Source organism: Phycodurus eques, chromosome 2 (genome assembly GCF_024500275.1).
Source record: "Phycodurus eques isolate BA_2022a chromosome 2, UOR_Pequ_1.1, whole genome shotgun sequence".
Classification (NCBI taxonomy): domain Eukaryota; kingdom Metazoa; phylum Chordata; class Actinopteri; order Syngnathiformes; family Syngnathidae; genus Phycodurus; species Phycodurus eques.
In genome coordinates, this window is record NC_084526.1 from 22,717,808 (window position 1) to 22,730,074 (window position 12,267).

Sequence of the window (12,267 nt, forward strand, 5' to 3'; positions counted from 1 at the left end):
CCATTTCAGAGTGGCCTTTTATTGTGGCCAGCCTAAGGCACACCTGTGCAATAATCATGCTGTCTAATCAGTATCTTGATATGCCACACCTGTGAGGTCAGATGGATTCTCTCGACAAAGGAGAAATGCTCAACAGATTTAGATAGATTTGTAAACAATATTTGAGGGAAATGCCCTTTTGTGTATGTAGAAAAAGTTTTAGATCTTTGAGTTCAGCTCATGAAAAATGGGAGCAAAAACAAATGTGTTACGTTTATATTTTTGTTCAGTGTAAATACTTAAGACAAATTCAAAATGTATTTTTAAAGTCAAATATTAGTTTTAATTTGGATTTTTGTTGTTTAATACAGCGTTTAATACAAGTTGGATTATAGTTTAGTGTAATTTATTTTTTTTATTATAATAACCACTTATTGTCACTTGGGTCACAGATGCGCTGGGGCCTATCTCAGATGACTCTGGGCGACAGCAGAGTTACACCCTGAACTGGTCGCCAGCCAATCACAGGGCAAAGAGACAACCATTCGTACTCACATTCACACCCATGTGCAATTTAGAGTCTTAAATTAAGCTACCATGCATGTTTTCTACCCTACCCCACCACTCCCCCGGTCCTCCGGAAGCTCGGTCATCCAGGAGGAGAGGAGCCAGATGAGGTGGCTGGAGCATCTGATTCGGATGCCTCCCGGACGCCTCCCCTGGTGAGGTGTTCCGGGCACGTCCACCGGGAGGAGACCCCGGGGACGAACCAGGACACGCTGGAGAGACTACATCCTTCGACTGGCCTGGGAACACCTCGGGATCCCCCCAGAAGATATGGATGAAGTGGCTGGGGAAAGGGAAGTCTAGGCGTCCCTGCTAAAGCTACTGGGGGACTTCAATGCTCGACCTCGGATAAGCGGTAGAAGATGGATGGATGGATGGGGTGTAACTAAAGGTGCATATGTATTCCAGACGTACTGTTATTCCTGCACTTGGACTCGGCGCGCTGCTCCCGCTCCTGCTTCATTTGCTCAGGAAGCGTGTCGTCGATGTAGGCCTTGCCCTCTGACATCAGCTGCTCGGCCAGCTGCATGATGTTGTTGAAGTGGTCGCTGGTATAAGTGAACTGGTCTGGTTGAATTTGCAGCATGGCCACATCCTCCAGGATCACCTGAGGGGATGCACAGGCTTGTAATGACACTCTAAAAATCTGATTCATTCAGTTTCTCACCTTTTCAAAGTCCTCCTTCTCCTTTTCTGGGTTGGTGTCATCAAAACGCATGATGAGCTGCCCTTTAAAGGTGACCTGGTAGTGCTGGTTGAGCAAAGCGGCTTTGGCGTGGCCTATATGCAGATATCTGACAGCGAAGACAAAAAGATGAAAACCGTCTGACAAAATTTACTATTTTGCCTCAAGCAAGTCTCACCCGCTGGCCTCAGGTGGGAATCGAACCACCACCTTGCCCATCTCGGCTCCCGGCAACTCCACAAACTTGCCGACGTCTGCCTTCTTCTCCTCCAACTGACAAACATGAGCAAAAAGTCACAAAAGAACAAATAGAAAAAACATTTTATTTTAATCCATCCATTTTCTACTGCTGATCCGAGGTCGGGTCGCAGGGGCAGTAGCTTTAGCAGTGATGCTCTCAATGAGAGCATCACTGCTTCCGAGCTCCTCTCGGAAGACCGAGCTGCACTGATCGGCCTGTCGATCTCCCGTTCCATTCTTCCCTCACTCGTGAACAAGACACCAAGATACTTGAACTCCTCCACTTGGGCAGGGTCTCATCCCAGCCACTTCACACTATGCTGCGAACCGCTCCAGTGAGAGTTGGAGATCACGGCTTAATGAAGCCAACGGAACCACATCATCTGCAAAAAGTGGAGAAGCAATTCTGAGGCCACCAAACCGGACCCCCTCTACGCCTCGGCTGCACCTAGAAATTCTGTCCATCAAAGTTATGAACAGAATGGGTGACAAAGGGCAGTAAGTACATACATATACATCCGTACATACCCGCGTCATCCTTTTCCATGTAAACCTATCTCCTGCATCCTCCTCTCGAACACCAACTGCCCTCACGTCTTCCCTCACGACATCCATCAACCTTCTCTTTGGTCTTCCTCTAGCTCTCTTGCCTGGCAGCTCCATCCTCATCATCGTTCTACCAATATACTCACTATTTCTCCTCTGGACGTGTCCAAACCATAGAAGTCTGCTCTCTCTAACTTTGTCTCCAAAACATCGAACCTTGGCTCGCCCTCTGATGAGCTCATTCCTAATTTTATCAAACCTGGTCAATCCGAGCGCAGGACCTCAACATCTTAATTTCTGCCACCTCCAGCTCTGCTTCCTGTTGTCTCTTCAGTCCCACCGTCTCTAATCCATACATATATATAGATAGATACATACATACATACATACATACATACATACATATACACATCCATCCATTTTCTGAGCCGCTTCTCCACACTAGGGTCGCGGGCGCGCACACGTTCGCACGCACATGCACGTACATGCACATGCACACGCACGCACGCATACGCACGTACACGCACTTACATGCACATGCACACGCACGTACGCACGCACGCACACGTACGCACGTACGCACACGTACGCACGTACGCGTGTATATACGTACGCGCACGCACGTATATATACATACACACATATCTACATATATATACATATACACATATATACACACATACATATACACATTTACACACACACACACACAATCTGAATTTCCCTGTGTTATTACGGAAGGCTTTTCAATGAGGTTCTATGGTCATCCCCCCATTCCCTCCTTAGTTTTAAGTTAATGAGAAATAAACTGATCATGTTTATTTAGCTTTATTTATAACAGTGTGTTTTCACTTCTGCATTGCAATATATTTATTTTTAATGACACTGATTAAAAAAATAGTAAGTATAAATTAATTTGGGGGCTGGAGTGGATTAATCGCATTTCCATTCATTTCAATCAAAATGATACCTCTTTTTAAAATTATGACTTTTTAAAACAAATATTAAAATATTACAGAAATAAAAAAAAAAAAATACAATGAAAACATGCAAAATAATTTCTAATTTATATCTTATAATTTAAATATTACTTTAAAATATATTTTCGTCAATAAATATTGTATAATGTTTAGAATTTGGCGTAAGATATTTCATGTTTAATAAATGGGAGTAAAGTCCTGAATTAATTATGGTGAAAAACACTAAGCACTGTATGCCATTTACAATTGCACGCGGCTTACATTAGGCCTGGTTGGTGGAGTTTTCTTGGTGGTGTATTTGTTGTCCAAGGTTGTGAAGGGAACCTGAGAACTCAGGAAGGAGAACCAGCGACTGACATGGCTGAACGCTTTGTCCTTGTTGGACCAGTCGCCGTGACCTTGAGAAGACAAACCACCACAATTAAAACTAAATTGGATAGGGACCATGAATGGCGAAAATTTGCGAATAATTGACGTTCATTATAAGTGCATTGCAACCCCAAAAAACTCTTGAATAATCAGGGATATACAGCTAATAAGCATTTTCCATTAAAACAACAGGGGTTGGTTCCCTCTTTTCCTCCAAAAATTCCCAAAACAAAAAAAAAATTGAAATATATCTGTGAATGGGTGACTCCGCGGGTGCCAAAACGAGAACATGCTGGGGTCCGTTGTACGATTTAAACTACAAATTCATCAGCATTGTGTTTTTAAAAGGTGCTCGCCTTTGAGGGCAGCCCACACGGACAGGTCGGCCAGGGTAAGGGTGTGGCCCACCAGGAAAGTTCTCAGCGACAAGGCCTTGTTCAGCTCAGCCAGAGACACACTCAAATCGGGCTGGCCGCAAAGACGACGACTGCTGAATTCTAGCCAGTGATCCACCTGCAGACGCCACACACAAACACATACAGCCTCTCATGAAGCCAAAGAAAAAGCCAAAAATCCATTTCAGTCTGAATTTTAACACACAAAATGGAAGTTGATAAGTGTGCAAGTACAGATTGTGTTGCACTATATTGGGGCATACGATGTGTTACATTTACAAGTTCAAACACCTAAGGTTTCAATGAGGTGGAAATTTTCCAGTAAATTTCCATTCCACTTTATTCTGAAGCATATTAAATATTACAAATTGGAAGCTTTCCATGGGAATTTATTGGAATTAATTGGGAATTGAGAGTAATTTACTGGAATATTAATACTCAAGCATAAATTTATAAAACCTTTAGGTTCATCATAAGCAGACATCCATGCAAAATATATAGCTCTCTTTGCCCATTTCGAGGGCATTACAGTACCTTAATAGCTCAATTGTTTTTTTTCCACATCACTTTAGCAACGGCATATACGAAGCTTGCTCGTTTTGATTTGGTTTACAAAAAAACATCCATCCATCGAGCCATTTTCTGAACTACTTATCCTCACTAGAGTCGCAGGTGTGCTAGCGCCCATCTTAGCTAACTCTGGCGAGAGGCGGGGTACCCCCTAAACTGGTCGCCAGCCAATTGCAGGGCACATATAGACAAAATCATTCACATTCACACCTACGGGTAATTGAGAGCCTCCAATTAACCAACCATGCATGATTTTTGGGGAATGTGGGAGGAAACAGAAGTACCCAGAGAAAAGCCATGCAGGGGGAGAACATACTAACTCCACACAGGTGAGGCCCGATTTGAACCCAGGTCCTCAAAACTGTGAGGCAGATGTGGTAACTAGTCGCTCACCGGAAAAAAAAGAAAAAAAGAAAGTGTTGGCTCGTAACGCGAAAAACTCCATGCCCGTAAGGCAAGGTACTGCTTGCTCTAAGTGCATAAAATCTTGTTGTTTAAGTCAGGATTATGCTTAAATATATTTTCTCCAACTACAGGGGGTTGAAAGATAACTTCCTATTTTAAAATACTTATAATTTATTCATATGTTGTAATATTTTTCTCAAATTGTTTGTGTATGTTCCATGATTAAAGGAGCAAGTCTACTCTACCAAACCAACGACTTTGGAAGAGCTTGAAGGGCGAATACGAGAAGTTACGTCACCATCCCACAAGAGTTCCTGGTGAAATCAGTTAATGCGGTTCCCAGGCAGCTTGAGAAACTGGTTGCTAATGCTGGCGCCCATATCGAATTTTAAATAAACCTCCACTTTCTTCTCATGTTCATTTCTTGTAAGAATTATAGTTCAGAAATAAATTACAAGTACTTAAAAATACGGAGTTACTTTTCAATCACCCTGTGTATTTAAGTTTCTGAACCAAGAGCCAACCTTCAATTTGGTAAACTATTGGTTTATTTCCGTTTATTCCGATGGAAAGTTTCCAACTTTGAAAACTCACAGAATTTTGCAACCGTACACACACCTCAGTCTGCTCCATCAGGTTGGCTCCATAGAGGCTGAGAGATGGCGCCACCCGCGCCAGATAGCGACTGATGGAGGTTGCATCATTGAACTGGATGGCACTGCGGGGAAGACAACGAACAGGTATTGACCTCTTGCGTGGGGACAGCCGGCTGATGACAGCAGAACAATGGCTTTTATCTAAAAAAAACTTGTAAATCAGGTCGCTAGTATCTCTTGGCACCCCTGTATAAGGTGTCTTGCTTACTCTGAGACTTGAAGGCGAGTGTCCTTGCCTTCCTCCAGCGACAGCTGCACACTTCCTTTCACATGCTCGGCAGTCAGGAGGGCTCCTGGACAGACAGTAAAATGTGAATGTGAAATAATCTCGCTTTGGCAAGATAGCTTCTTCAAATCTACCAGTCTCCACTTCACTATGTTGCTCCACAAAACCAGCCTAAACGAAAGGATACATGCATTTTACCCACAATTCAAAATGGATCAGAACTGTGTCTTAATGTGTCTGTGAAATGCTTTCATTAAAATATCTCAAGGATCCAGAATTACACAGTAAACCCTTGCTAGTGGGTGTTAGAGACCAAGCGCCCACTAAAATCGCAAAAATTTGCGAATAGTATGGAATGACTCAATTCAGCTGCATAATTGGTTTATGAGTGCTTGACTCATCTACAAACAAGAGGATCGATTAAATTGCCTTTTCAAATGCAACCAGTGGGGAACAAGTTTGCGTTTCAGGAAACAATTCACTCTTCTTTTTTTTGTCCTGTTCGGCTGTTAGGTCAAGCACAATGGAGAATCTGTATCCTTTTTTGTCTGAAAAGTTTTACTGTGTCACAGTGGAGTTTTTTAGCTGCCACTGTGGTTTCATAGTATTATAATTTGTTTACCGAGAATCAGAGTCGATCAGTCGAACAAAGTTTCTAGAGGGGAGAGAGAAACGAAGACAAAAAACAAAACACTAATTGTAAACAGGATGAGAAAAGTAAATCATTACAAATCTATAACAATGAAACATTAGATATGAGTGTTGTATGGGGCTGTAGTGCTACACCGTGTGAGGGAAGGACAGGACAAGATAGAACAGGACAAGGACAGGAGAAGCATGCAGGACAAGGGTTGTGAACCCGGCTGTACAACTGAAGTGTGGTGGGATTGACTATGTAAATTCTAAAAGTCGATAGGTCGAGAGTGTGAGTGAGGGGTTACCCTAAGCCATTCGCATATTCATGAGTTATTTGTCGTAATAAGTGAGTGGCTCCACACCCAACGAAAGAGTCCCAAGGGTGTGTGCCTGCGGACACATGCAAGTGAATTGACACAGTTTCGCATGCACAAAGACTGACAGAAGTGTCCTGTACTTGCTGTACTTGCACAGAGGCTAAGGACCCCACCCAATCAATCGAGGGGTGGGATCGGGCCCAGGGCTCCACCCGGGGCGGTCCGCCGGCACTACCGAGGCGCCCCAACAACTGGCTACCCGAAGGAGGCCGCAGGGACCCAATGCCACCCCCCAAGCCGACACCCCCCCCACCACCACACGCACACACACGCCTTGCTCCCCCACCCCCTCCACCTCCAGGAGAGCCAGACACCCCACCCAACCTGTAGGGCCCACGATGCAGCCAGTCCCCTCTCAGCCCGAGGGCGGGAGGGTGTCCCTGGTATGTTGGAAAGGAGGGCAGATAGGGGCACCCGACAACTTACTAATTTTTTATTTTATTGTTTTTATAATTTAAATTTACTAATGTTTTTCATACAAATATTGAGGTAATTATGGCGTCACTGCTACGTTATCTACAGAGGTGGGTAGACTAGCCAAATATTGTACTCAAGTAAGAGTACTTTTACTTTACAATAATATGATTAAAGTAGTCATCCAAATATTTACTTAAGAGTAAAAGTACTCAATGATTTTTTATTTTTAAAGCAGCATGATCAAATCAAATAAAATAAATAATAATACACGGGAGGCGACACACACCTGCCACCATTTCAATTTTTAACTGTCCGATAACCAAGAGCACATACATTGGGCCCTACAGAAACATTAATTGTTTAATTCGCTTCAATTAATTTATGAAGAGCCTGTTTGCTGAACAGGCTTATTGCTTGTGTGTGCGACACCATAGGGATAGTGCTAATTGTGCCATATCCACTGCCAAAACAACAGTAGAAACACCTGCAACTTACCACAAGGTGTTTTCTCAAGTTCGAAGTGGGCAGAAATGTCCAGGTTTGGGCAGTCGAAAGCTATGTGCGCAGTCATGTGACGGCCTTGTTTCATCTAATTGCTGAAAAATGAGTCATTTTGATTGGCTCGCGAAGGCTACGTGTGCGGTCATATGACTGACTTGTGACGTCTGATTGGTGAACTGGAGTCAAATGACATTAGTGATGCCGTTTGATTGGCGCAACGGGCACCCTATGCGGAAGTCGAAGATGGAGTCTAAAAATAGACACGCACAGCAAGAAGGAATAAAAAAAAAAAAAGTAGCGAGCGGCATGTCGATCATTGTAACAGAGTAAAAGTATCGATCCTTCTTCACATAAATAAAGTACTCTGACAAGTACAGTTTATAGAAAATGTTACTTGAGTAAATGTAGCGGAGTAAATGTAGCGCGTTACTACCCACCTCTGGTTATCTTCATCGTGCATCCATCATTCGGCAATTCACTCTTGCATCAGCATGCAGTACCTACTCAGCTGTGGGTCGCTGTTGAGCCGCTGTCAAAGCTGACACGACGCTTTTAAACCTATGGTTAGCCCCTAATTCATTTCTTCACTGACCACAAATATATTTAGTATTTTAAAAAATGTGTACAAATACACAACATGCATGGGGAATTTTCGTTCGAGCCATCAATTCAATCATTTGGGCTCATTCGGGCTCGCGCGTGCGCTGATGCAACACCCATGTCAAACATTCGCGTCACTTCTAAGTTAATTGACCTCTTATTACAAATGGAGGAATAACACGCCTCGACTTAGCCGCAATAAAAGTAGACCATTTAAGCGTTTTTGGTATGAAGTAGATTCAGTTATTCGGTGGGTTTGTCGCTTGTTTTGAGTGCCACGACGACAGGATCACTAATTGGTCGCTCACTGACTTACACGCCCCACAGAAGTAAAAATGGCTTACATGCATACAAAGAAGTCTTCAAGAGTTGTTGTTCGCTCTATTTCAGATTATAAATCGTTATTTCACCATTGTTGTTATTTACTTTCGTGGTATAGTGTCAATCCACACGTCCGATATCATTTAAAACCTGTTTTTGTTTCTCCAAATAAAAAAAAATAGAACGAGATATATCAAGAGTACAAATGAGGCTAAATGGCCACTTTTGAGATTGTTGTCTTTCTGCCACTGGTATACACGTAACCGTGCTAATTGATAGTTAGCCGGCTAGCCAGCTGTTACTCGTGGGCATAATTCCTTCGAAAACTCGGGCAGAAGTCGTCACTCACCTAAAGGCGGGTTGCTACTGTTGATGATGAGCTTTAATGCCATGGTGGGTGATGATTGAGTCTTATCTCCGTGTGCTTAAAAGAGCCTACAGCACCTCAAACTGCTAGCAGTCAAGGTAAACCCGGCGAGCACGCCACACTCAACACAGCAAGAGGAGCCTGAGGAGGGCGCGCTTCTTCGTGGTTTAGTCAGGCGACAGCTATGCAACTACAAGGCTCGCTACTGCTACTCGGCGGCGCAACGTTTTCAAGATGCATTACCGCGATCTACTGTGCTGAAGCGTGGATCAGAGTACGTCTGTACAGTACTAGGGAGCAAAATAAATACCCCCAAAAAAACCTTTATCAATCCTGTTTCATTTAAAAACTGAAACAACGCTTTGAGCTTCATTTCTTCAGTGTTCAGTACATTTCTAAGATTCAATACTGGAACCCCACTTTTCTTCAACTCATCTCGTGGCCTCCCTCTACTTATTTCACACCTTTGACAATTACAAATAACATATTCAACACTGTCCTCCTCCAGTCCACATTCACACAAATCTGTCCCATGTTCCCCAGTTAAATGCATTGTCTCATTTAGCCTTGTATGTCCCAATCTTAATCTTGTTAGAATTGTTTGTTCCCTTCTCTTTCTCCCCACTGCTTTCATGCCTCCCCCGTCAGCTGTATTTTATAGGAATGCCGTCCTGCGTAACCTCCATTCCAAAGTTTTTTTGCCGTTCTGTTTTGATTATGTGTTTAACAAAAGCCTTGACCTCACCTATCCCAAAGGATATTCCCAACCATTCTTCTTGTATAAATGCTTGTTTTTGCAAAATAATCTGCTTTTTCATTCCCCTTTATTCCATTATGTGCTGGAACCCACGTTAACCTGACTCGCGTCGCCAATTTACTTAATCTATCCACAATATCTCATCAATTTCAAATAACACATCTGAGGTACTTTGTGATACCATGTTGTTTGTCCAGGGTTTATCCAAAAGTGTGTTGCTGTATGATAAATTGCTTGAGTGTACTATATGCTTTTGTTATTAGTCCCATTTCATTTGCCAACTTATTTGTGGTCCACCCAATAACTATCTATTTTGGCTTTGCCACTCTCCAAACTTTCACAGTTGGATGCTATATAATTTTGTGGCTCTGCAATTTTGACCAGCAGTTCATCATAAGATGTTTGTATCTTAATTGCAAATGTATTTCTCCCATCTCAACCTGTACTGCATTAGCTGAAGATGTCTTTGAAGTGTAGTATATTTTAATAATAACACAATCAGAGTTCCTTTGGGAAGGACAAATGGTTGGAGACCTGTATTCACACCAACTGTCTTTTCTTTGTACTTCTACATCAAAGGACATCCTTTAGCCAGTTATATGTATATTGGGGTTGTCCTGCCCCGGGCCAGATCTTCAAAGAGAACTGTTTTTCATTATCGCAAAAAAGGGCCCAGGGGAGAAAGATTGACCAGACGGAGAGACACCAGCTGGCGGGGGCGATTTCAAATATGGTCATGAGGAGCAGCATCCTTCCGGATGCAACCAGGGAGGAGGCTAATTCCACGCCCAGAGAATTAGAACCTTGATAAACTGAGATCCCGAGGTTATCGAGGGCTTTTTTGTCGTTCGGGAAATGTAAGCAGCTGCTAAGACACTAAGGCTTGTTCAATAAATCGAATTAGCCCAAACGCCAAGTGTCTCGAAGTCTTCATTCACCCCATGCCAGACAGAAGTCGGAGTTATCCCGGGAGACCAACGACTCGGAAGCACAGGCGAACGAAATTTAACCACAGAAGCAGCACAACAAAATCTTACTGTATAGTTCTGCATGACTTATAGTTTTTTTTTCAAGTGTTTTTGCTGCCCCTCTATAGACCAGGCTTCCACAGTCCAATACTGATCACATTAAACTAACATAAATGTTTGTTAACGCATTTTTACTTGCAACCCAATCTGATCCCGTAAGACTTCTCATTATATTTAAAACCATTTAGCATTTTTTCTCAAGCTTATTTATACTATGTTAATGACTTATGTCATCTTTGAGTCAAATACAACAACTGCAACCGCATCTTTGAGTCAAATACAACAACTAAAAAACAAAATAAAAAAAGAACTTCTAATGGTTTTCCATCCATCTTTATCGACACTTTTTTTTTATCTGTTTCCTATTAAACAACACTAGCTTTGTCTTTTCAACAGAAAACTTAAATCCCCATCTGTATGACCAATTTTCAACCATCCCAATTCGTTTCTGTATCTTATCTTGGATAAACTGGATATTATTGTCTATCTTCCATAGTGCTCCATCATCTGCAAACAATGATTTCAACAATTTTCTATATCTGGGTTTATTTCTGCAAAAACGTCATTAATCACAATAGAAAACAACAACGGACTGATAACACTCCTCTGAGGTGTGCCATTTTAGACCTTATATACAGCAGATAAAGTAGTGCCCCATTTTTACTTAAATCTGCCTGTCCAACAGTCGATCATTTATTCTGCCTATTGATCTCACAATCGCTTCGTGACTCCAGCACATGCACTGGAAAAAAGAGTCCTTTGAATTTACTTCATTTGAACATGTAAATCGGTTGCAGATGATTAAAATGTATTTAAATTGACATAATTTACCCCTCTTCTCCTAAAAAAAACCATGATTTTTTTTCAGGGTGCGTGTCCATTCAGGTGTATTAAAATAATAACTAGAGTTATCAAAACGGAGTCAAAGTTTTTGATATCCTCCTTGATATGCTGATGTGCTTCTATTTGAATTCAAAATATTTATTACAAATACCACACATACAACATTTACGCATGAACCTTTATCTCACAGGGCTGAGTGTAGGTTACTGTATGAACACGTTTGTTATGAGTTATAGAAATACATGGTATTAACCTTGTGGGGTGATCATAGTCAGCCATGTGTCCTCCCATCTCCCCTGAGAGAGCAGCGTCACTTATATTAATATTTTGGAAAACTACTTTACTGTTGAAAAATTTCGAGAGCTATTTATCTAAAGTGAAGATTAAATTGCACATAGGTGTGAATGTGAGTGCGAATGTTGTTTTTTTTTTTTGTATGTGCCCTGCGATTGGCTGGCGACCAGTTCAGGGTTTACCCATGCACTCGATCCATCCTCTAGATCAGGGTTGTCAAACTCATTTTTGTCACGGGTCACATCGCAGTTATGACTTCCCTCGGAGGGCCGCTACGACTGTGAACCCATATAAACGAAGGATTACCTCATGTAATTTCATACAGTATACAGAACACATTGATGTATAACCAGTTTTGAAATCAGAACCCTATAAAATCATGTTTTTCAACAATTACATTTCTTTTCAAAGGGTGATTGGTAAAAAAAAATAAAAATGCTTGCAAATAGCTCAATGGTATTACACCAGAACGCAATTAGCAATTTTGATTTGCTTTCGGAGGCCCCAT

The 12,267-nt window shown here is 42.0% G+C and overlaps 1 protein-coding gene across 2 annotated transcripts in view; it reads right to left on the reverse strand.

The window, feature by feature from the left end:
- eprs1 (glutamyl-prolyl-tRNA synthetase 1) overlaps window positions 1–8,973 on the reverse strand; it is a 38,842-nt gene extending 29,869 nt beyond the window's left edge. For both annotated transcript variants that reach the window (XM_061669980.1, XM_061669979.1), the window contains exons 1-8: window positions 8,820–8,973; window positions 5,601–5,685; window positions 5,355–5,454; window positions 3,723–3,879; window positions 3,259–3,395; window positions 1,410–1,504; window positions 1,214–1,340; window positions 961–1,153 (exon numbers count right to left, since the gene is read on the reverse strand). In XM_061669980.1, coding sequence (XP_061525964.1) covers window positions 961–1,153; window positions 1,214–1,340; window positions 1,410–1,504; window positions 3,259–3,395; window positions 3,723–3,879; window positions 5,355–5,454; window positions 5,601–5,685; window positions 8,820–8,862 — 937 coding nt within the window. In that variant the 5' untranslated portion in view covers window positions 8,863–8,973. The remainder of the gene's footprint in view (window positions 1–960; window positions 1,154–1,213; window positions 1,341–1,409; window positions 1,505–3,258; window positions 3,396–3,722; window positions 3,880–5,354; window positions 5,455–5,600; window positions 5,686–8,819) is intronic.
- Between the last annotated feature and the right edge of the window lie 3,294 nt (window positions 8,974–12,267).